Source organism: Choristoneura fumiferana, chromosome 17 (genome assembly GCF_025370935.1).
Source record: "Choristoneura fumiferana chromosome 17, NRCan_CFum_1, whole genome shotgun sequence".
NCBI lineage: Eukaryota > Metazoa > Arthropoda > Insecta > Lepidoptera > Tortricidae > Choristoneura > Choristoneura fumiferana.
The window spans coordinates 17,689,920-17,716,001 of NC_133488.1; the positions used below are offsets into that span (position 1 = coordinate 17,689,920).

At 36.1% G+C, this 26,082-nt stretch overlaps 1 protein-coding gene across 1 annotated transcript in view; it reads left to right on the top strand.

The window, feature by feature from the left end:
• Window positions 1-373: 373 nt before the first annotated feature.
• Window positions 374-26,082, top strand: part of LOC141437340 (membrane-bound alkaline phosphatase-like) — a 36,996-nt gene continuing 11,287 nt past the window's right edge. Inside the window, exons 1-3 of the mRNA XM_074100632.1 lie at window positions 374-454; window positions 12,714-12,809; window positions 16,571-16,872. Coding sequence (XP_073956733.1) covers window positions 12,758-12,809; window positions 16,571-16,872 — 354 coding nt within the window. The 5' untranslated portion in view covers window positions 374-454; window positions 12,714-12,757. The remainder of the gene's footprint in view (window positions 455-12,713; window positions 12,810-16,570; window positions 16,873-26,082) is intronic.

Below are 26,082 nucleotides of genomic sequence, written 5' to 3' on the forward strand. Positions count from 1 at the left end.
AATTTGTTTATAGCGGGACGAAATTTTCGATGACGTGTTGATAGGCTCAGTTTTGTGGTTTTACTATTAACGCTTCCTTATTTATAGCGCCATTTCTTTTTTAAGTTACTCTAACGATATTTTTTATATATGAATACCAATAACGTCTACTACCTAAATAAGTCTTAGTCATCATTGTTGTAGGCTATAATAATACCTGTCGCTTTTATTTTAATTTATTTTGTTAATATAAGTAATTGTGTCTGAACCTATCTGTTTTCTAAAGGATAATACCTAATATGAATTACAAGAGCATCCTGTAGCATTATTATTTTAGTACAAATAATCACATACAGCCTGTACATATAGTTAACGCTGTGCCTCCAGTCTGTCATACAGCCAGAGTCTTACGACCACGCCCTCGTCTACTCTCCGGCGCATCTTAGGCGCGTCTTGCTGTTTACATTTAGATACGGTGAGTTTTCGTAATAGTACATTACTGCCGAGGCCGGGAAAAAGCAATTCCTCGATGAGTAGAGTTTGACGCAGCATAGCTGGGGCATGGATAGTGCTTTTCTCCAATACTGCACAGTTTTCATTTGTTTGCCCTTATACTTTCCCGCGATACTTGTTTTTTATTTATTTTAAAGTACACGACACGATTCAAAATGCCACTTCATTAGAAATAATAATGTAATTTTAAAAAATATATTATTATCAATAAAAATATACCTTAAGTTAAAAGTGTAGCTTTGTATCACGAATTAATATTAATATATTTTTATATTTTTTTTGTATCAATAAATTACGGTTTAAAGTGCTTCCTTTAGCCATTTTCTTTAGTTTACCAGTTTTTTGGTTTCATTGTGCTTGAACTACAAAAAAATAAAAAATCAGTGCCACTGTTCGAGACATTTTTAAAGACGCCGTTTCTTCTTAAATTACCGTAGTGAAATTGTGAATTTAAAAAGTAAAAAAACTGTATGGTAATGGAATTGTTTTTTTTTTATTATTTTATTTGTGGCAGTCAATAAGGAAGAACTATATTTAAATCGTGTACTTTGTTTGCGACAGTTAGGCGGACATTTCCAAGCATATTGGAGAAAACAAAGTTTTTTAAAGGGATTTTATACGTTGATGTACTGTTTAATTGGATTGATTGATTGTTTTTGATTGTTTTATTTTTTTTTAGTTTTAGATTTTTTCTTGTTTTATGCAGGTGTTTTTTGGGTGATTTTACGAACATAGACGTTGTTTGATGACAATTTTTTTCAAAAGTCAAAAGTCAAAAAGTCAAAAGTATTTATTTGCCAGAATACAGTACAGGAAGGTCTTACATTGTATATTTTTATTTCAGTGTATTCAGCCTGCATGCAGGCGTGCAAATATTCTGTTGAGAGGCTGGTTCTGTTGTTTTTATACATTAAAAATTTAATCGTCGTACGTTTCTCAATAATCCAAGATGCAAAAAAATACAAGTGTTAATAAATATACGTACTAAGAACCTCCGACACCACAATAGTATTTTTTATTTAAAGTTAATTAATTACATTTATTTTCAAATAAGTATATACCTATTTGAAATTGTATATATTTAGGTATTTCAAATATTCGTATATTATTCTAAGTCAGTAATTGTTTGATTTCTAACTCTACAATAGAAATTTTTACTTGTCAGTTGCGTTAAGTCGTTTTTTACCAACGGCCAGTAGCAACTATCTAAATAGTATGCAACTTCGCTATACCGAATACCATCGTATGCTGCATTCGTAACTTTTCGACTGGGCACACTAAAATACGATTTAAAAAACTAAAAAAAGTATTTACCTACTTTCGATTCTGATAAACAACTTGGTTTTCAGTCATTAACACCTAGTAGATAGATTGCTTAGGAGGTGCGTAATATTCTCTATTTCCCCTAATGAATAACAAACTATCCTTTATTTGAATGCTTAAGTCAACATTACATTTTGGCGTCGCAAATACGCCACAAATATATTTGAACTTAGTCATTGATAAGGTATATTTGATTTACTTTAATATTAACAAGAAACCTCTCCTTGTCAATTTTAAATTTTAAACGCAATCAGTTTCGAAGTAAAAAGGCTGCAAATATTTTTTTTTAACCCCGACGCAAAAAAGGGGTGTTATAATTTTGACCGCTATGTGTGTCTGTATGTCTGTGTGTCCGTCTGTGGCATTGTAGCTCTTAAACGAGTGGACAGATTTGAATGCGGATTTTTTTTTTTTTTTTTGCTGTAATACTTTTATTTTGATTAGAAATAACATTTAATATTCATTCGACTAAATAAGGTATATTATGTACAATAAAATTAAATAAACTAAAATTTTATTAAATCTAAAAATGGACCCTGCGGCATGGTACCAAAGATGCTGGCAGCATTTCCCCGCTGGATCACAAGACTGATGCGTTGAGCGAGGAAACTGCCAGCTCTTCGGTTTTGTTTAATTGAAATCAGATTTTCTAACGATGGTTCTTAGACATGTTTCATCAAAATCGGTTAAGCCTTTTTGAGATATTGAAGTTTGAAGTGACAAAGGGTTTTACAACTTTTTATTGGCTAGGTTATTAGTCCTTGACGCAAAAAGAGGTATGTTAAATGTTTGATTCCAATGTCAGTATGTGGAATTATACCTCACAAATGGATGAAATGATTTCAATGCGCTTATTTTAACTAAAAGCGAATTTAATTGCGGTAGTTTTCAGCTATGTTTGATGAAAATCGGTTAAGCCGTTTTTGAGATATTGAACTTGGAACTGACAGAGTCAACTTTTTCTAAGTTGGTTAGGTTAAATATGTGATTAATTAGCTCGACGACCTTATATACAGACAAAGCCGGGAAAATAAATACATGGCTTTTTAACCACACACAGCGCCTCGTTTTGTCTCGCGGTATATTTATTATATTCATCTTATTCTTAGTACTGAGACTAGCCTAATGGTTTTCCTCAATCAATTCAACTAATATATACTAACCACAATTGAATTCTAATTGGTGTATTTTAATAATGAAATGTTTTCGATGAAATTATCCTCCTGTCTAATGTTGAATATGTATGGTGACTCATACGTTTGTACATATTTCCTATTCCTAAGCATTTTCATACACTTTATTACTTTTAACTAATTTAAACTAATAATTTAAGACTAAATCAAATGGATCTATTGGATTTGCGTACAAACTTTTGGTATGTCAAAATATAAGCTGAAACGGCTGTTTCTTAGTAAAATAAATCTAGTGTTAGCAGAGCCATGCTTTAATCTAAATGTACGCAGTGTCAGGCCATTGATTATGGGTATTTAAAGGCCTCTGTATTTTTTAATTTAACTTTTATATTTTTTTGTTACATCGGTAATAGATATTGTACATTCACCTGTAACAAATAGACAGACAGACAGACGGATAGTTTAGCGAGTTGGCTGCCGTCGAGTACGAACCCTAGACAGAAACCCGTGGCATAGTGCCTAAACTAAAGGGATAGCATTGTTGCCTTGTTTCATAGTGATGGCAATGCGTTGAGAGAGATAGCCGCCAGTCCTTTTTAGGGTTCCGGAGCCAAAATGGTAAAAACGGAACCATTATAGTTTCGCCATGTCTGTCTGTCTGTCTGTTAGTCCGTCCGCGGCTTTGCTCAGGGACTATCAATGCTAGAAAGCTGTAATTTTGCAAGGATATATAAGTAAACTATGCCGACAAAATGGTACAATAAAAAATTAAAAATATATATTGTATCTCCCATAGACGTAGTGGGGGTGATTTTTTTTCTCATCCAACTCTTTAGTTGGGGGTATCGTTGGATAGCCATTAAACCATTAGGGGGTTGCTAAAACGATTTTTCGATTCAGTGATATGTTTGCGAAATATTCAACTTTAAAGTGCAAATTTTCATTAAAATCGAGCGTCCCTCCCCCCTCTAAAATCTAAACCGGTAGGTGGAAAAAATTGAAAAAAATCAGGATGGTAGTAAGTATATCAAACTTTCAAGGAACTCTAAAACGGCTAAATATTGCTGGAGAATTATTAGTAGTTTATAAGTAAATAGCAGCCTAAGGTATAAAATATACCTAAACTTGGAAGATTCCGTATAAAATACGAAATCCTTAGAAAAATATTACTTAATTTTTTCGTAATGGCTACGGAACCCTATTTTGGGCGTGTCCGAGACGCTTTTGGCCGGTTTTTCATTTTATTTTATGAATCAAATTTTTAATTCAATTTTTGAATATATTCTGTTGTTGGCTTTGTAGAAAATAATTGTTTTGTATTTATTTTCTCCTTTAGTCCACGTTTTACTCCACACAATGATGACTCAAGGAGTGTAGTACCGTATGCACTGATACTGAATCATAAAGTGGCCTACACAATACTTCCGCTTCCCGTGAACTTTGCCCTAAAGGAACTTCACCAGTGACATTACGGTAGACTCCTCATATTTATTTTAAAAGTCATTAAGCCTATAAGGTAAGGTCGAAGAAACTGCGCGTAACCATCAGAATGCAACTTTTCTGCTGAAAAATAAGAGTAAAATTAACTTTAAAAAAATTCTACACTGGTATACCTACTGCCATCCACGAAGACGCGTGATTTCGTCAAAATTAGCCATTAATGACATTGTAATAAGAACCACGGCACGCGTCATCGTGAATGACTCTACCTATATACGATTACGTGTTTGAACCACAGCTCCGCAGTATACCTACTGTTTCATAATAAATGTCCCCTTTGAATTAAAACTACCGTAAGACACAAACATATTATGAAAATAGGTACACGGGGCACTTACGTAGTATTAATAGTCAAGGTATGATAACTATCGAACTTCCTGTCAAAATTTCATCCGGACATTCGTAGGATAGACAGACGAGTACAAAAGCATTATTACCCATACCCACACTGAAACAGAGACGGTCCGCTCGGGCTTCGTGCTCACTCTGTCATAGAATGACAAACGTTGCTCAAAGTAGGAAATCCCCATGTATTAAATGTGAATGAGGAGTATTATTTCTGAGTATTTATACCACAAATATTGTAGCGGTGTGCAGTGGCCAGCACCAATATCTGTGACAATAAAGCATGAAACGATTCCATTTAGTGGGCCGGCAGGATATGTCAGTTTTTAGGGTTCCGGAGCCAAAATGGCAAAAACGGAACCCTTATAGTTTCGCTATGTCTGTCTGTCCGTCCATCCGCGGCTTTGCTCAGGGCCTATCAATGCAAGAAAGCTGTAATTTTGCACCGATATGTATGTAAACTATGCCAATAAAATGATATAATAAAAAAATTAAAAAATATTTTGTAGGGTACCTGTCAATAGACGTAAAGTGGAGGTGATTTTTTTCTCATCTAACCCCATAGTGTGGGGTATCGTTGGATAGGTATTTTAAAACCATTAGGGATTTGCTTAAAACGATTTTTCGATTCATTGATTTTTTGCGAAATATTCAACTTCAAAGTGCAAATTTTCATTAAAATCGAAGGTCCCCCCCCCTCTAAAATCTAAAACGGTGGGTGGAAAAATTTGAAAAAATTCAGGATGGTATTAAGTATATCAAACATTCAAGGAAAACAATAACGGCTAAGTTTGCTTGAGAATTATTAGTAGTTTTACTCTTAAATAGCAGCCTAAGGTATAAAATATACCTAAACTTGGAAGATTCCGTATAAAATACGAAATCCTTAGAAAAATATTACTTAATTTTTTCGTAATGGCTACGGAACCCTATTTTGGGCGTGTCCGGCACGCTCTTGGCCGGTTTTTTTAATCTGAAACCGTGATTGACCCTTATCTCGCCTGATGTTAAGTGCATGAGGCCAAAGCTCTCCCTAGTTCAGTATAGCCTATTCACTTGAAGAGCCATAGATTGTATTTATTCGCAAAATACAAACATATGTACCTATAACATATATAATCCTACTAATATTATAAATGCGAAAGTTTGTGAGTGAGTGAGTGAGTGAGTGAGTATGTTTGTTACTCTTTCACGCTGAAACGGCTGGACGGATTTGGATGAAATTTGGCGAAAAGTTAGTTTATAACCTGGATTAAAACATAGGATACTTTTTATCCCGGTGTTCCCACGGGATAGGGATAAAATCTCGAAATAACAACCTCTGGGCTTAGAGTCATGAAATTTGGTATGTAGGTAGTTGGACGTCTGGAATAACAGATAGGTAACTTTTTGACCCGATATTCCCACGGGATATCTAGGGATAAAATCTTGAAATAACAACCGCAGGGCTAAGAGCCATGAAATTTAGTATGTAGGTAGCTGGACTTCTGGAATAACACATAGGCTACTTTTTATCCCGATATTCCCCCGGGATAGGGATAAAATCTTGAAATAATAACCGCTGGGCTTAGAGTCATGAAATTTGGTATGTAGGTAGTTGGACGTCTGGAATAACAGATAGGTAACTTTTTGACCCGATATTCCCACGGGATACCTAGGGATAAAATCTTGAAATAACAACCGCAGGGCTAAGAGCCATGAAATTGAGTATGTAGGTAGCTGGACCTCTGGAATAACACATAGGCTACTTTTTATCCCGATATTCCCCCGGGATAGGGATAAAATCCTGAAATAATAACCGCTGGGCTTAGAGTCATGAAATTTGGTTTGTAGGTAGCTAGACGTCTGGAATAACACATAAGCGACTTTTTGAGCCGATATTCCCACGGGATACCTAGGGATAAAATCTCGAAATAACAACCACTGGGCTTAGAGCCATGAAATTTGGTATGTAGGTAGCTGAACCTTTGGAATAACACATAATCTATTTTTTACCCCGATATTCCCACGGGATAGGAATAAAATCTTGAAATATTAACCGCTGAGCTTAGAGTCATGAAATTTGGTATGTAGGAAGCTGGATGTCTAGAAAAACACATAGACGACTTTTTGACCCGATATTACCACGGGATACCTAGGAATAAAATGTCGAAATAACAACCGCTAGGCTTAGAGGCATGAAATTTGGATGTAGGTAGCCGTATGTCTGGAATAACACATAAGTACGCTACTTTTTATCCCGATATTCCCACGGTATAGTTTTGTAACTAAGGGACCCCATACATCCCTGTATTATTATTATTATTATTATTTCGTATTTTTTTCTTTAATTGTATACTGTAGTTTTTAAGTATTTTATTTGTAATTATTTTATTTTGAAAAAATGACTTTCTGCCAAGTTTCTTGCGACGCATTCTTCTTGGCAATGATGGTCTTTCCGAAAGCGCTGGTAGTATAAAAAATGACGTGTAAAAGTGCCCATTGCGGCCTATTTACTGAGTAAATGATTTGAATTTGAATTTTGCATTTGAATTTGGATAGGGAAAATTTTGAAACTTCAGCACTGGGTTTAGAGTCTTGAATTTTGTACAGTTATTCACAACACAACCTCAATGAAGACCACGATATAAATATTTGAAATTTCCAGGGGAATTTTGTAAAATCCCGAAAATTTCAATTGCAGCTACCACACCGAATAGTTTACGCGTGCGAAGCCGCGGGTAAAAGCTAGTATAATATATATTTTTGCATGCTTAAAAACGTATTAAGCACCCGAGACTCCAGAAGAAACGTTCATATTATTTTTCAGGCATAATAATTATCCGCCCCGACCAATTTTGATCCCGAGACCTCAAGCTTCGTAGTTACTTTAGATTCTCAAACTACTGGGTTCGTCTAATTTTTTTTTTTTATTCGACTGGATGGCAAACAAGCAAGTGGGTCTCCTGATGGTAAGAGATCACCACCGCCCATAGACAACTGCAACACCAGGGTATTGCAGATGCGTTGCCAACCTAGAGGCCTAAGATGGAATACCTCAAGTGCCAGTTATTTCACCGGCTGTCTTACTCTCCACGCCGAAACACAACAGTGCAAGCACTGCTGCTTCACGGCAGGATTAGCGAGCAAGATGGTGGTAGCAATCCGGGCGGATCTTGCACAAGGTCCTACCACCTGCAAAATTGTACGATATTCTGACAATTGCCCTTCCTTGTCTAACTAAATAAAGGTATAAACGAAATCTGAAATATGCGTATCGATACTTAATATTATAAACGCGAAAGTGTGTGTTTGTGTGTTTGTATGTTTGTCCGTCTTTCACATCGAAGCGGAGCGACGGATCGACGTGATATTTGGCATAGAGATATTTTATGGGCGAGAGAGTGACATGGGCTACTTTTTATCCCGGAAAAATGCACAGTTCCCGAGGGAACAGCGCGCGATAACCGAATACCACGCGGGCGAAGCCGCGGGCAAAAGCTAGTAAAATCATAATTATCAACCTGTAATAAAATCTGAAATTAGATGACCAGATGTTAAAATACCCGAAAGTAGTTCATTCATCGAAAAACAGAAAAATCTTGGTTATGTTTGATTATGAAGATAGTGATCACTACACTGTGACAGAATTTTTTACATTTGTATGTACCTACCTAAGCAGAAGCCGTGGTGGCCTAGCGGTCTGGCCTATCGCCTCTCAAGCAGAGGTTCGTGGGTTTGACCTCTGAGTTTTTCGAAATTCAAGTGCGAAATTACATTTGAAATTTTCCACGAGCTTTAAAAACGGTGACAGAAAACATCGTGAGGAAACCTGCACAAACCTGTTAAGTAATTCAATTGTATCTGTGAAGTTCCCAATCCGCACTGGGACCGCGTGGGAACTACGGTCCAAGCCCTCTCGTTCTGAGAGGCCTGTGCCCAGCAGTGGGACGTATATAAGCTAGGATGAGATGATGGGACGAGTATGTGCCTATCAGAAAATCTCACCGCTTAACTTGGGCGAATAGGCGTTTTGATTCACAAATAATCTTCAATCACCGAACACTTGGTAATAATTATTCCACCATACTCCTGACTCACAACCCTCCTTGTACAATTCCCAAGAAAACTATCGTTGAGAAACCTTGTCCAGTATAATTCCTAACTTGTGACACTGTTCTTGTGACCTTTAAAACATGACGAGTCACAACCAGTCACCTATTTTTCTTTTCTCGATTCATTTCAAGGATCTATCACCAGTTATTTTCCCAATTACATGTAAAATGTCGTCAATGATAAATGTTTTGTTATAATAAGGCAGCTGTTTATACGTATATAATAACAGCTTTTGCACACCATTCAAAGTATTAGCAGCTAACTGAGCTGGCGAAGAGAAGCAATCATTCTTGCAATTTTATTGATTCCTGGGTATGTTCATTTTTTTATTTTACAAATTTATTACAAGGATACATAAGTATGCTTGGATCATATCTTGGAGGTTGAATTTAATCCGATCGACGATCGAAGACGATCGGATGGCCAAGTGGTTAGAGAACCTGACTACGAAGCTTAAGGTCCCGGGTTCGAATCCCGGCCGGGGCAGATATTTATATGAATAATACGAATGTTTGTACTTGGCTCTTGGATGTTTAATATATATTTGGGACTAGGTCAATTAGTGTCAAGTGTCCCATGATATTTATTTATTTTATTTATTTAATCCACTATCAGAGCTTGGATGACTTGAAATTTGTTACAATATGTAGCTTGGTTTAAATTTGATTAGAGAACGTGGCTGTGAAGTTTAAGGTCTCGGGTTCGATCCCTGGTCGGGGCAGACACTAGTATTTGTTGTACGAAAAATGCGAATGTTCGTGCTTGAGTCTCAAGACTTTTAATCGTGCAAAATTTTTTTGGTTTTATAAATCATGTATTATTAATGCGTAGATTTGTTTATATTGGTACCTACTGGGGCTGTGGTTTCAATTATTCTTTGAATATATTTATTTACCTACTAGAGTTTACCCGATATATTCGATATGGTAGGTACAATTGAAATTACGGGATTTTATAAAATTCCCCTGGGAATCCCCAAAATTTATATCGTGGTCTTCATTGAGGTTGTGTTAAGAACAACCTGTCCAAAATTTCAAGACTCTAAACCCAGCGGTTGAAATTTCAAGATTTTATTCCTATTCCGTGGGAATTCGGGATAAAAAGTAGCCTATGTGTTATTCCAGTCGCGCAGCTACCTACATGCCAAATTTCATGACTCTAAGCACAGCGATTATTATTTGAAATTTATCCCTATCTCGTGGGAGTATCGGGATAAAAATTAACCTATGTGTTATTGCAGATTTCCAGCTATCTACATACCAAAATTTCATTCAAATCCTTCCAGCCATTTTAGCGCAAAGAAAAGAAACAAACTTACACACACACACACACACACAAACTTTCACATTTGTAATATTAGTAGGATTAAGATAAACAGTTTGATCCACCTCTGGTCAAGTTATAAATAAAAAGTTAAAACCTAAGATAACCTGGTTGATTCTAAGTTAATTAAGTAATACAGAAACTTTCAAACGCAAACCTTCAGATAAGGTTTACGCAAATATTTAAACAGGGAAGTAAATTTTAATGACATTATCGCAGACGTGAAAAGAAACTGGCAGACAGAATATTTACCAGGCCTACAACCTAATCCTATGTTATTACTTTTATGAGACGTCCCTTAACAACACAAATGAAATAATCATGAACAAACGTTGCGCTTTACTTGTTTTTATATGTCCGTGATGAGTGACATTATTTATCTTTTTAATAAGCAAATGATTTAATTTTTTGGAAAGGTATTTACATACGGTGTCTCAAACATTTTTTGATAAAATATCAGCCGCGAGTAACGCTGTTACATTTTCAAATTTATTATGTGGATATAGAGCCAATTCTTCAAAAGATAATAATCATTATAATACACGCTAATATTCCAAAGTGATTGGCAGTTCTACATATTTTTGTCTGTTTCGAATTACAATAGAATAAAATGACGTTTAATATTCAGCCAACACACAAAATAGTTACACACATGAGTACTTACTTAATTGACACATTTTTGTACTTACTAAAAATACATGATCCTAATTTGTATATTTAGGAAAGTTTACGAATGAGGAACCTCTAAACCATCAATAGCGTTTCGGAAAGATTGCCACTTGATCAGCTGTTTTTATAAATCTCGGAACATTATATCAGTCGCTAAAGTGCTTAATAGAAGATTATCGTTTATTACATTCAACACAGCTGATATTTATGAACCGGCTTACACACTACCATTGTAGTTTATAATTCGCGCATTACAAGATAATACTTGACAATTAGATGAATTGCTGCTGTATTGTAACAACTAGCGGCTATTATCTACCGGACTTTGGTACTAAGCCTATCTACCCTCATTTCAGCCTATATAACCTCTCAGAATGTGAGAGCTAGGGCCGTAGTTCCCACGTGCCCCCAATGTGGATCGGGAATTTCACACACACTATTGAATTTCTCCGCATGTTGTGCAGGAGTCCTCTTTCTTTCACCATAAAGCTCGTGGTAAATTTCAATAGTAATTTATGCAACTGATACGTAATAGGGGTCTTTGAAACCGAGTGTGGTTTTATGAAACGAGGCGCACGCAGCGGAGTTTACAAGTATAGATATACTCATAGTACATTTGCAGTATTTGAAAACAGTCTCGGATTTTACAGCTCGCAGCCATCCGATAGTATTTTTTTAGTTAGGTATATTATAAATTAACGTAATATCCAAAACGAGCTTCAAACAATTTTTGGTCGTAAATTATAAAAAAGCGCTTAAAAACGTCGGACAAAATGGCAAAATGAAGTCTTGAGTCCGTTTGATATGGTATCAGCGACGCGGTTCAACAGTTTCGACATTAGACACGCTCATTGTCAAGACTCACACGGCAGATGTAAAAAACCGACGTCTTTGTCAATTATTTGCAGCTGCCGCCGAGGAAACCTGTGATTTTGCCCAATCGCTTCATGATTTGTGTTTTCTTGATTTTTCTCATAAAGAATAAAAAAAAGGGAGAATAACAGGAAGGAGGGAGGGATCATCGGCCTTAGGTAGATAGAGGTCGTAGTAGAGTAAACTGTTTCTTATATTGTATTTTTTTAATCCATAATACAATATAATACCCCTATTTATTGAACTCCATCACATAGTAGATAAGCAGTACAGAAAATACAGGTACATGTATAGAGATTTTCCAAAATAAGCAATAGGAGACTTTATCGCTTCAGAGCGATCTCTTTCAGGTAATCTTTACAATAGACAGAAGTAGGAATAGATTTTACCTTAATTTTCAAATGCGACAATTTATTTCGCATTCTGGACAATCTCTTGCTCATTTTTTTCAGTTATGAATAATTATGGAACTGAGGTACCTATGACTTGTGACATACTTGTGGTATACTATGATAATATAGTTCCGTAAAAAAAAAAACACGGTGTTTCTACTCAAAAGTCTATTTTTTTACTGTGGTGAGAGCGAGAGCGGGATAGTTCCGATTTTTGATATTATAGTTCATTACCCTTTATGACCGTTTACTTTTAAAATTACCTAAGAAAGGTCATTAACCGATAGTAATATCTAAGAAGGCGGGGTACTATGGTACCTACTAGAAATTAATGTATCCTGTAAACTTATTATTTCACAACCATGCTATTCTAAACGTCCCAAAGGGACTTATGATTTTGAAGTTACTTGTATGGAAAATGCAAAATATTTTTAGTGACCAGATAAACTTTTCAAATTGTTAATCTGCCTACTATTAAACTACTTGTAAAAGTAAGCGTTATCAGTCTACGTCACCCAAGTGACCACTGATCACCTCCAACAGCCTTTTCATGACGTTTCCTTTACAGAAGCGCAGTTCATATACCGGCGTGCGCACGCGCAGCTCTCAGTGATGGCTCGCGTTCAACTGCTGCTATTGGCCCAGGCCGCGCTTGTGATCGCAGGTTGGTTGTGTTTTGTGCCGTGTTTTGTGTCGAAGTGTATTTAAAAAAAGTTTTAAAATTACGAATTTGTTTTGTTAATTACAAATACAAGTTTCAATATGCAAAAAGTAACTAACATTAAAAAAGTTTGCTAAATAAAAATAATATATGTGATCTTATACGAGTTCCAGAACTCATGAAAAATGCAAAAAATAATTCCGAAAGTGATTAAGAGCAAGATATTTTGAACAAGGTCCGGATTTATGTTACGTTTTAATCCCTTTTTACTCGACTACGGCAAAGCCAAAGGAAGAGTAATGATTTTAGCAGTATGTTTGTTTGTATTTACGTATGTTCCACCGTAGCATCTAGACTACTCGTCCGATTTTAATAAATAAGGTGTCAATCGATTCGTTATTTACGTCAGTGGTTCAAATCATTGGAATAGTAATTTTGGAGATCTAAAAAATTTAGAAAAAAAGTTGCCTTTTTTAATCATGCGGACATTTTCAATTTAAGAGTGAATTGCAATTACAACTAACTAGTCCACTCTAAACATTTTTATAAAAATACTTCTGTCTGTCTTGACACCGGATATAATATAACATTGTACCGTATTCCGTATTGTTTATAAAATATAATTGTTAGATTTCTATAGTTAACCAAAAGCAACGTCTATAACGCCTGTGTATAAAACAACGTCTTTCTTCTCACAATATAGCGGTTGCTAGTCTGGTGGAAAAAAAGTTCCGGGACAGAGATACACTTATCCAAAAATATCCAAACAGTAGGTAAAGTGAATTGAAACTGTACCTCTTTAACATTTTTGACACCCTAGTAATTTAGCTTGAAAGAAACAAATGAACTTTCGCTATCTTCACTCATAATAAGGAACTGACTCATCCGGGACTTCATAACGCGTCATCGGCTTTTTGGCTACATTGCAGTGGCCATGAGCCATGAATCAAGTATTGTTACCAAATAAAATTATTTTAAAAATGAAATGTGTCACAAGAAAAATATCATTTGTCGAAGGTAGGTATCAGTCATGTGGAAAAATAATTATCTAATCGAACCACTCAAAAATATGTTACTACGGCCTTATTGCTTCGGAATAAGAGTCTGTGGTACTTATTTTTTAAACTTTGAATAAGTTCATATTTTAACACTTGACTGTACTTAAAAAAAATAGTTTCTTTGAACGTGCTAGCTAATATCTGGGACTTGCTGTAGGATATCAAATATTCTTTTTGGACGCATTTATTTAAGGTGGGTGAAACTGCAAAGCAAAGTTAGTATATTATGTAATAGTCAAGTCATGTTTCAAAATATAACTATAAAAATACGACTATAATCTCCGGATTTGTCCAGACCTCGTTAACTCATTGAACCATGTCTACGGCGTAACAACTTTAAATTGACCTGTGGTAAACCGACCGACATACTAAATACTAAGGAATTTAACCTTTATCCCTTTGTAATAGAAGAAGGTATTATATTTAGCTAACTATTTAATAAGTTTGTAATCGAAAGATGACACGAGGCACTGAAATGTATGTAAATGATTCGGTGGAGACACACCAGATGTGTGAAATATTAATGTTAGGCTTTGGTTTATTATTAGGGTATTTGTTGCAAAAAAGCAAACCTACATGTATAAAGAAGTATTTGAAATTTTGTACAACTTGTATGATCGGGTAAAATATATTTACAAAAAAAAAATGGATTAATAGTCTCATTCGACTGTGACAAACTGACAAACACAATATTGAATTCAATCCTGAAGTTAAAATGATTTACTATAGCTAGGTAAAATTAAAATAAGTCTAAGTAACAAAGTAAATAATAAGCGATCTTATCATTTTGAATGATCTCTTCCGGGCAATCCTTACTGTGGACGTGTTAGTTAACTGTATTATTTAACTGATTAGTGGCATAGTATATAACTAATCCCTAAAATGTATGCAGTAAAAGGTAAATTTGTATGTAAAGTGGGCCAAATTTTGCGCCGCTGAGTATATTACAAATATATAGAAAAATGGTCTGTTCGCGATTTCATCTGCCAAGAACATGTTTATCACTATTACACAGTAACTAAGCAGTTTTCCGTGAACTATCTTATGTCCTTTCCTGAGTCTCAAACTGTCTGCATACCAAATTTCTTCTAAATCGGTTCAGCTATTTAAGTACGAAAAGGTAACAGACATACAGACAAAATTAATTTCGCAATTATAAAATTTATAAGATACACATAAAAGCTAGTAAATATAAAAGTGTAGTGTTTTTGACCATCAATGATACATTATTATAGGTTGATAACAATAACACAAATGAAAAAAAAAACTAGATGAAATGAAATTAATTAAATAAAAAAGGGCAGGAATACATTTAACTAAGACGTAGGCAAAAATTGTTATCAATAAAATATTACTTAATACAGAAACGTGATGCAAGTTGCGATCGTGATCAACTGTATTTTTGTAATAAAGTGAAGACAGATGATAAGGAACTCATCAGTGATAATGATAGATAATACTAAGTACACCTGCATTTAAGAATCTACCAATCTTAAGAGGCTCATCAAACTAAATGGTTATGTTTCTGTTCGAGGTCCTAACTACCGTCGTATTAACCTTATCAATTAAGTATAAGGGGTAGTGCAAATTTCAAGGTTCTAAGACGACTGGTTTTTTTGTTACGGCAATTTATATGGAAACATCTTTTGTGATGACTTAGAAATAAAAAAGAAATCGCTGTTGAAGGACTTAGCAGAACTGAGTACCTATTTGTTATTAATTTAAGCTGATGATACCTACCTATACGTATTCCTGAGAAAAAAGGTCGTAACAGACGGACCGACGGACAACTAAGTGATAAAAAGGGTTTCTTCTGTGCCAACTGAGGTATAGCATCCCAGAAAATGACTTTAGTTCCTATGCGTTAGTAGTACGAAGAGAAAAAAAGACCCACTTTACTTCTTACTTCAGTTGAATTTTTGCTCGTAGTAGAGCCATTATATAAAGCAATTCCTATAAATCGCTATGCTCTTGACAGAGTAGCTGCAGCTGTGGGTTGAGGATTGGTAGCGAACCCTCTGATGACTTTTTTGGGAAATTAAAATACTAGTAAAACGGGGCACGACAGGGCATCATATTTTAGTGATGCTAAGGTGGATTAATTTGTCTGTAAAAGATCTCTAGATTAGGTTAATTTACTATAAATGAAGATGGCTTGAGACAATGGCTTCAATTATTGTATTTTTATGGCTAAATGGCTATCTTAGGTCAAGTGCAATTATCTTGCTATCAAATAAAGGAGATGGCCTAATTTTATTGACTTTGAAAAATCTGGTAAAAAATAATAGTGTTAATAAAAATAAATGACATTGAGTAATGATAGATAACATTACAGTGTTAATAGCATAAAACATGGTTCTGTAATAATATCATATTTAAAAAGAAATAGATGGTAGGTTAAGGTTATAAATAAAGATACACGCAAAACTTTCAATAGAAAAATAAAAAACTAAATAAACTCAATAATTGAAACAACAAAATAAACACGTCAAGAATAATAAAATTACAATCAAACAGACAAATATTCGGAACTTAGTCGTAATAGGATAGTGGGATGTTTTTTAATAATATAAATAAAAATCCCATGCCCTCTCATTCTGAGGGGCCCATGCCCAGCAGTGGGACGTATAGGCTGGGATGATGATTATGATAAATAAATATAAAATTATGAACAACTAATCGACAACTACGCATTCTTCTCAACAGCCCAAAATGCAGTCACACCTAAACCAAAGAAGGTACTCGATACCATTATGAATCCACCCTACATACCTGCAGAAGAAAGACACGGATCATACTGGAAGAAAGCAGCGAAAACCACAATCAAAGAAAAACTAGCTGAAACCATAAATACTAACAAAGCTCATAATGGTATTCTCTTCATTGGTGATGGGATGTCACTGGCCACTGTGATGGCAGCAAGAACTTTCGGCGGCCAATTGGACGGTGGTTTGGGAGAAGACAATGTGCTTGATTTCGAGAGATTCCCAGTCACTGGATTGGCTAGGGTAAGTTGTCAAATCTTATTTTTATTGAAACAACGATAATGGGACTCAATTTGCTGGTGCATTTTTAGCAGGTTTTTATGTAGCATACAAAGCATAGAGCTTTACCGTTTTTAATTTAGATAAAACATTAATATTATACATTTCTAATAAGTAATAATTAATATATTATCAAATCAAATCAAAATTATATAATACTTACATTTGTGTATTGAAAATGACACATATGAGGTCATGATCATGATGACCGCATCATGCAATATTTATTGTAAATATACCTACTAATCCGTAATAATTTACTTCATACACTTCTTACATTTAAGTAATCAATGTTTCGTTGATAATCTGATAATAGTCCTTTAAAATGAACAGTGATATTAAACGACTATTGTGTTGAGTTGTTGAGTTCAAATACCTTCATAATATTATTTAGGTTAGTATGTATTATTTCTGACACAATTTAACCGTCCAACTTTACGCATAAATTTGCCAAAACAACTCGTTTATATTGCAATTTAACTTTTATCTCTTCCGGCTCTTGATACAAAATAATAAGGAAACTTACACTTGGTACAGTCAATTACATAAGCTTTGTGCCGATTCCGAGTAAAAAAACGATCCGATTGTCCACCGAAGCGGTCACGATCAGAGTACAGTTAGATGCAAAATTGGATGTTTTTGTGATGGTTAAATTTTTAGTTAAAGTCATCGTTTACCTTGAAAATCAATGAACCGTGATTTTTCTATGTGATTGAAGTGATGACTGATGGGCAATGAATTACTCGGACCGTGTTAGAATAGAACAGAGAACTAAAGGACCAGGAACTAAAGGAGGAGGAACAGGGAACTAAAATAAAGGGCAATTACCACACCCTCAAGACTAATAATCATAATAATACGAAAGTAGACGCAATGTGACGCTTTCCGTCAGCGGATGAATCAAATGTTACAAAAAAAGCAGATGTAAATGTCTGTAACTGTCAATAAACAACTGACATAAAAAGCGAATACTTCTTTTGCACGCATTCCTGGATTGCTGAAGTGTTTTTTTTCGACTGGATGGCAAACGAGCAAGTGGGTCTCCTGATGGTAAGAGATCATCACCGCCTATAGACACTTGCAACACCAGGGGGATTGCAGATGCGTTGCCAACCTAGAGGCCTAAGATGGGATACCTCAGGTGCCAGTAATTTCACCGGCTGTCTTACTCTCCACACTGAAACATAACAGTGCAAGCACTGCTGCGTCACGGCAGGATTAGCGAGCAAGATGGTGGTAGCAATTTGGGCGGACCTTGCAAAAGGTCATACCACCTGCAACACCTGCATCTGCACCTGCAAGTGTTTTTTCTCAAACATGACATGAAATATTGACGTTGTGTTACAAATAAAATAATAATATTTCATGTCATGTTTGAGAAAAGCACTATACAAACCTCGGCCGGAACGTGGCGTTGCCGGCTTCGCATCCCTATCCGGCCTCGCTACGCCCGGCCGTCTATATCTCTTTGGCACGGCAACCCCCTACTTCCCGGCCTCTACAGTAATTTAGTATTAATAAATACATATCATGGGACACCTGACACCTAGTACCAAACTAAGCAATGCTTGTACAATGGGTACTAGACAACGGATAAACTTACATATAGATAAATACATACTTAAATACATATTAAACATATAAGACCCGAAAACAAGCATTCGTATTATTCATACAAATATCTGCCCCGGCCGGGAATCGAACCCGGGACCTCAAGCGTCGTAGTCAGGTTCTCTAACCACTTGGCCATCCGGTCGTAATAAAGACATTACATTGATAAAGTTGTTTATACCAACATTAATATTATTAATTTAAATAAATAAGACTTGTTTACTAACTTATAATAACAGAAGATCAACCAAAGTAACGGCCAGTAACATTTCTAGTCTTTAAAGTATAAACAAAGTAAAATAAAAATATATAATCTACACTACACTCTCCATCTTTTTAAGTGATTGAATGGTCTATTCAAAGACAAAAAATGTATTACAAAATAGTACAGTTTATCCGTTTTAGATCACCAGTTATACAAAATGAACGCCAGTCTTTACTATAGCCACCCACAAGCTGATTTAAAATTTATTCTGCCTCTATAAGAATGATAATGGATTGGAGGTCGGTAGAAATCACTTGAAACGCAACAAGTCAAAAAGTAACGATATCGTTGCGTTTTTGTTTTAGTTTGATCTCAATTTTTGTAGGTTACGACTGTGATTTACTGGGTTTCGCTGTAAATACAAAAATGAATTGTAGGTTATTCATTGCATTAAATATATCCACGTACAGTATATTTTCTTTTTCTCATAATCCAAATTCTTATTTAAAAATTTATAGACATTAGGTAATAATATTAGTTGGTAGCTGCTCACTCCAGCATGGTTTAATGTACGCTCAGAGACGGGAGGGCCAGGCTGAAAACCAGCGCCGAGGCCTCGCGGCTCGCTGCGTGGACTCGGCTTATGCTGAGCCGGTCCCTTGCCACAAGCAATAAATGTGTTTTTTATTTTAGTTTTTTTTTGTGGCCATTTTTTTCTTTCTTTCTATGTAAAGCGTGTCTCTACACTCTAGACAAAGAGCCTATTCAAACGTGTTGATTAGGGTTTTGCTAATCTATTAACAAAGTCTCATAGTGAAGGTACGTACGATTTAATACTTCGGAAATTACAGATTTCTTATTTACAGATATTTACAGATAACTTTACTTTCAGATTTTCCTATACTGACCGATCAAAATGAGCCACCCTGCATATATTTCAGCTATGATATACACTAGGGCGTTTTTAAATTGTGTGACAAAATATTCCTCTTATTAAGTTTGTGGTAATATCGTAATTATTTATCGTCATCATCATCTTAGCCGTAGGACGTCCACTGATGGACATAGGCCTCCCCCATAGACCTCCAGTTGCCTCGGTTGGAAGCGGCATGCATCCACCGTGAACCTTTAACCAGGTTATAATTATTATAAAAAAACCGGCCAAGAGAGTGTCGGACACATAGGGTTCCGTAGCCATTACAAAAAAATTAAGTCCTTACCTACTCTAAAAAAAATTTATATTTTTTTTATTACCTACACCATTTTGTCGGCATAAATATTCGTGCAAAATTACAGCTTTCTAGCATTGATAGTCTCTGAGCAAAGCCGCGGACGGACGGACAGACAGGCAGACAGACATGGCAAAACTGTAAGGGTTCCGTTTTTGCCATTTTGGCTACAGAACCCCTTAAATCCGAGCAAGTGCGAGTCGGACTCGCGCACCAAGGGTTCCGTACACATTTATAGGTATGTAAGTAAAAGGGAATCGTGTCTTGAAGATATTTCTCGCTTTTTACGAGTGATTTATTATATCCAGTGTATGCAGTGTATGCAGAGACATAAAAAATCAAGATTTTCAGACTTTTCAATTTGGTTGTGTTATAATAGCTATCTTCATACCAAATTTCAAGATTCTGAGTTCACGAGAAGTACCCTGTAGGTTTTGATTCCCTTGCGAGTTTCGAAAATTTGCGGAAATTTGCAGCATAAACGGCTGCATCTTTTGATTGCGTTGGCTTAGAAGTTTGATTTTTTCACAGCTCTAAAGGACAGTAGATCTCAGTATTTGATATAAATTTCAGCTTGATTGATACCTTTACGCGTTCCTGAGTAAAAGGGTCTTGACAGACAGACAGAAAGACAGACGTACAAAAAGTGATCCTATAAGGGTTCCGTTTTTTCCTTTTGAGGTACGGAACCCTAGAAAATTAATCGTCGGCCGCCACGGTTGAATGCGCCTGCGCTGTGTGTCACGTTCAAGGAAACTCCCGCGCAGGGCCGCACGCCGCGTGACGTCACTCTTCCGACTGACAAGATTTCCCTTATTCCAAAGGAAACTGCCTAAATTTGATATGGGCCTTCGGAATATGTGTTTAATATTTAGGATTGGATTGGAGGTGTGTACAGAATAGCTACTATCCCTTCCGACACACCTTCATTCTTTGTTCAAATTTACTTGCAATATAAGTAAGTAGGTACCTATAAGTTCTAAATTAGGTACTTGAAATATACTCGATTTTTATATTGGCTGGCGGGGATAAATAATATCTGTTTTATTTTATGTCGTTTTTTTTGTAACGGAAATTGAAAACACATTATGAATAAATTTTAGATGTCTATTTATTACGAATGAGATACAATCCTATGACAAACAGGTGAACAGTATAGCAGAACAGTTTGACACCCTTCTATATACATATATCTAATAATCTTTTCTCTCTCTCTCTCTCTCTCTCTCTCTCTCTCTCTCTCTCTCTCCTCTATTTATCTATCTATCTGTCTGTCTTATCCTAAAAACGTATTATCGCATTAGTATTATACATCTTCTTCTTTAACTTAAGAGTTTCTTCTTGTCGGTGGAGTGGAGTATCTTCCACTCATCCTCCCTCAAGGGAGAATTTCGGCGTCGCATCATTTCAAAAGGTCAAGAGGATGGCTCAAATTATTTTTCATACAGTAAGAAAATAGATTAATATGTCTCATTAAATATTTGTTCGTACGAAAGATAAGGTAATACAAAAATAAATACTATATACGATTACCGCGAAGGTTTTTTCACTATCTATATTTCGATTTTAACCTTCATTTTAATGCCTCGACTCATTAACGTAGCTTATTCTGATGACGCCATAACGTTTGGTTTTATGCGGAAAGAAAGTGCACTAAACCTTGTTTTTTTAGGGTCCCGCAGGGTCCAAACGGAGCCTACAGCTATTGCTTTCACTCACCATGGCCATCCGTCCGTCACGCAGGTTTTACCTATAGCCAAACTACAGAATAAATAATAGTAGCTGAAAAGTTCCGTTGAAGCTATATACGGTTTTTAAATCTTCACAGTATAACATAACTACATTTTTTAATATTTTCCACTTCTCATGCTCGTAAAGTTTGTGTTTATGCTGGATCTAGGAGACATAAAATTACTTTTTATTCTCTAGTTCATAAAGTAAAATCTTCGTCTAAGACCAAGGTACCTACTTAATCAGATATTAACAGCCACAAACAAAAAAGTTTCTGTATATTTTTTATAATTTTTATTTTATGTCAAAATCAATCAAAATAAATCAATAGAACGAAAGTTTATAATTATATAGCAATGCATGAAAAATAAAAGGTACGTAGTAAGTGAACAATTGTTTCCACTGCTGCTATTTAATTTCCTCTCAATCGAAGCGAAAAGCAGAGTAAAACTCGAGCATTAAACCCATTTTACCCTTGACGTCTCTATCCACACTCGCCTCGGGTAAAATGGCTCGTTTTATGCTCTTGTTGTACAATCTACTATTTAAATGGTTTTTGTGGAATTCTATACAGCTAAAGGGGGGCAGGATTTTTTTTATTTACCTCGTCTAGGGATATCGTTGATTAGATTAGTAGTTAGATGAATACTGATTTTTTGTTTAAAAATAGGTAATATTGCCCAGCAGAGGAACGAATATAGATTGAGATGATGGATGAAGATGAAGCGTTGGCAGACCTATCCCACTAGATAGAGTGACGACATCGTGAGAGTTGCGAGCAACCGGTGGCCTAAGTAGGCCTTTGTTCAACAGTGAACGTCATCGGTCTGATGATGATGATGGATGATGAGTAGAAGTAAGAAAGACTATTAGGTAGTGCCACGAGAGTTGAAGTGAATGATTACATACAAAGCTACATGAAGAACTGATTGCAAAAAAGGAGAATGAATGATATGAATGAGTGAATGTCAAAATCCCGCTGTCATTAGGTACACAACATGTTCTCGTGTGCGTGACCTCAACTCTGGTGGCACTACCTATACGAATTAGTCAAATACAGGCTATTAAATAGTAGTCTCACAGAGAGAAGACGTGACATTCGATTTACAATACAACAATAGGAGGAAGGAAACTGAAAGGAAATTATCTTGTTTGCCACTTAATTGCTACCGATACTGACAATGCAAAGGACACTGTCGTAGTTTACATCGGTGACTCTGGTGTTGCGGGGGTGTCCGTGAATGGTGGTGTCACTTTACAGAAAGAGAGAGATAGATAGATAGCGATTTATTAACATACTAGCTGGCTGCCTGGGACTCCGTCCGCGTAGAATTAATTATTCACTATCCCGCGGGAGCTATGCATTTTTCCGGGATAAAAACTATCCTATGTCCTTCCCCAGGACTCAAACTATCTGTGTACCGAATTTCATCTAAATCGGTTCAATAGTTTAGACGTGAAAAGGTAACAAACAAACAGACTTACAAACTTTTGCATTTACGAGTATAATATTAGTGAGATACACAAGGATTGAGAATAAAAACATTTTTTTTATTCGACTGGATGGCAAACGAGCACGTGGGTCTCCTGATGGTAAGAGACCACCACCGCCCATAAACATCTGCAACACCAGGGGTATTGCAGATGCGTTGCCAACCTAGAGGCCTAAGATGGGATACCTCAAGTGCCAGTAATTTCACCGGCTGTCGTACTGTCCACGCCGAAACACAATAGTGCAAGCACTGCTGCTTCACGGCAGGATTAGCGAGCAAGATGATGGTAGCAATCCGGGCGGACCTGGCACAAGGTCCTACCACCTGCAAAAGAAAGAACATCGAAAAGTATAAATTGCAACGCTGCTTGTTTTCAGTGGGACCCATGTAGAACTAAACATTAAACATACAAACCGTCACGACATGAATGTCAGTGGAAAATATAGTTCATAGTAATGCTAAGGTACAGTCACGAGCACCAATATCTGACACAACAAAGCGAGCATAAATGTCTGATAACTTACGTACGACTCTATTACCAGGGTCAGTAGGATGGGCGTTTTTCCATTAGCCGACCCGGCACCGGCACCGATGCCGGCACCGACGCCGTGCCGGTGCCGGGGAAGCAAAAATGTATGAAAATCTATAGGCCCGGTGTTAAATCCCGCCAGCGCCGTCGCCGCCGCCGGGGTGGCAATCTTCCCACTCGGTGCCGGCCTGGCAAAACTGCATATTGTATATGAATTATGCTGAAGTCCGTGTCAGTACTTACCACTCACCGGGCGTAAACCGGCGTCGACACCGGCGCAGTGGAAAAACGAAGCTCCGACGCCGGTGCCGTGCCGGTGGCTAAGGAAAAACAGCCGGTGTGTGAAATATTTTTTCACGCTCCGCTCTTGCATTTATTAATGTAGGTGACTGTACAAACCAGAAGCATGTATGGCAACACTTGATTAGTTTAATTGTATTTAGACAAAAAATTAGACATTTAAACCTTAACAAATTAGGCCAGGATTTATATGGCTATTGCAGTGTAATATCAGGGGATGCACTTACTCGTTTTCCACCTTATTCTATTAATAATGCTAGTAAACACGGCCAAGTGCGAGTCGGACAAGCGCATCAAGGGTTCCGTACAAATTTTTCGGTAAATAAATATCCAGTGTTAGCAGTATCAAATTTTACTAATATTAATTACTTAAATGAAAAAAAAAACAATTTGATACAGTTAGTACCTATTACTATTTTCTGATTATTCATGGCTATTTGTAACCGGTAAAGAGTGACCATACATTTGTGTGTATTCGTCATGCGTATGACGTCCTTACTTTTGTCACTATTTTGGCGGATACACTGCCGAGCAAAAATAAAGGGTGACTGCACGAAACCTTGTTCGTAAAGTGACCGGTTATCATTGGTCGTAAACGTATATTTGTTTTGTATTGCCCTTGACCTACATTTTGCCTCTTGTGTCGATAAGGTCAACAAATGTATGATTCAGTGACCTTACGATCATGCATGTTAAAACGAACAAATGTACCATGAGCACCATTCTTATCGGGCAGAAAACAGGCACTGTTTGATATACGGCCCGGGCCTCTATTTCGCCAACGTGACAATTGTCAGTGACATTATGTCGAGTGGCTATTTATTATTTGTATCTTAATTTAATGACAGCTACGTTGTGAAACAAAAATATTTTTTCCTAGTCGGCATTAATTGTTGATTTGTTGGTATGACATGAGATTGAAGCTGTGTTAGGTTTGCGTTACAATTCGGTAGGTATTTGATTATTTTTTATACGTTTTATAAATTAAAACTTCACAATGCCTGTTATCGAATAGAGAAATAGTTTTTAAGCTACCTTTACAAATAACGAAGTTCAACAAAGTTTAAAAATGTCTCTCAATTAAAGTACACTTGTCGCACCTGTCAGTGTGGTGAAATAGGGCCTGGGTCATTCTGACCCGATACCAAGGCATGCTTAGTTTCTACGGCCACAACGAACGGTCACTGACTTTGTGCATCCAAGCATGAGCAAAGGACTTTTGACTGTCATCACATCAACACAGTTATATCATTCCAATGCTCTATTGTGTGACTGTGCGAATCTCCAAAGAAATCTTATCCGCGGATTAATTGTCGCAACAGACAACTATAACATAACATTTATAAATAAATAAATAAATATTAAAATATAATATAATGTAATGTTGCCATAATGGTCGTTTGCCATAACTCTTTTTTCTTGAAAACTACAAATAATTCACAATTGTTATAAAATAAAATTAACATAACGTATAAAAATCTACGGGTTCTAAAAATTCCTGAAAATTTTATAGTTTTAGAGAAAAAAGAGTTATGGATTATGATCATTATGGCAAATATTACATTAGGACAAACGATATTATGGATTATTACGGAGATACTTTCGTAATTGCCTCCGAGTAAAAGGGTCACGTTAAGCTTTAGAGTATGACTGCCCAAGAGAATTGTAATTATACATTTTCTTTTCAAAATATGGCTTTCTGCCAAGTTTCTTCAGCGCATTCTTCTTGAGGATGATGGTCTTTCCGAAAGCGCTGGTAGTAAAAAAAGCGACATGCAAAAGAGTCCTTTGCGGCCTACTTTCAGAATACACGTCTTGTTTGTGTTTAGTTTATTTAGAGAACCACACTTCATCTTTCAGTTTCGCGCCTAATATGGAATGACCTTCCTTCTCCAACACTTAATTGTTTTTCCCTCCTCGTTTCAAGTTAATGCATTCCCAAAGGTCCTTTTGTTTCACACTAAACTTTACAATTGACAGGCACAAGATGTCCTCATTGTTTGGGCAATGTTAATGTCTGCCCGATATATGTTTAACTCTTCAATTTTATTTAATTGTCTCGTTTAAAAGTGTCCA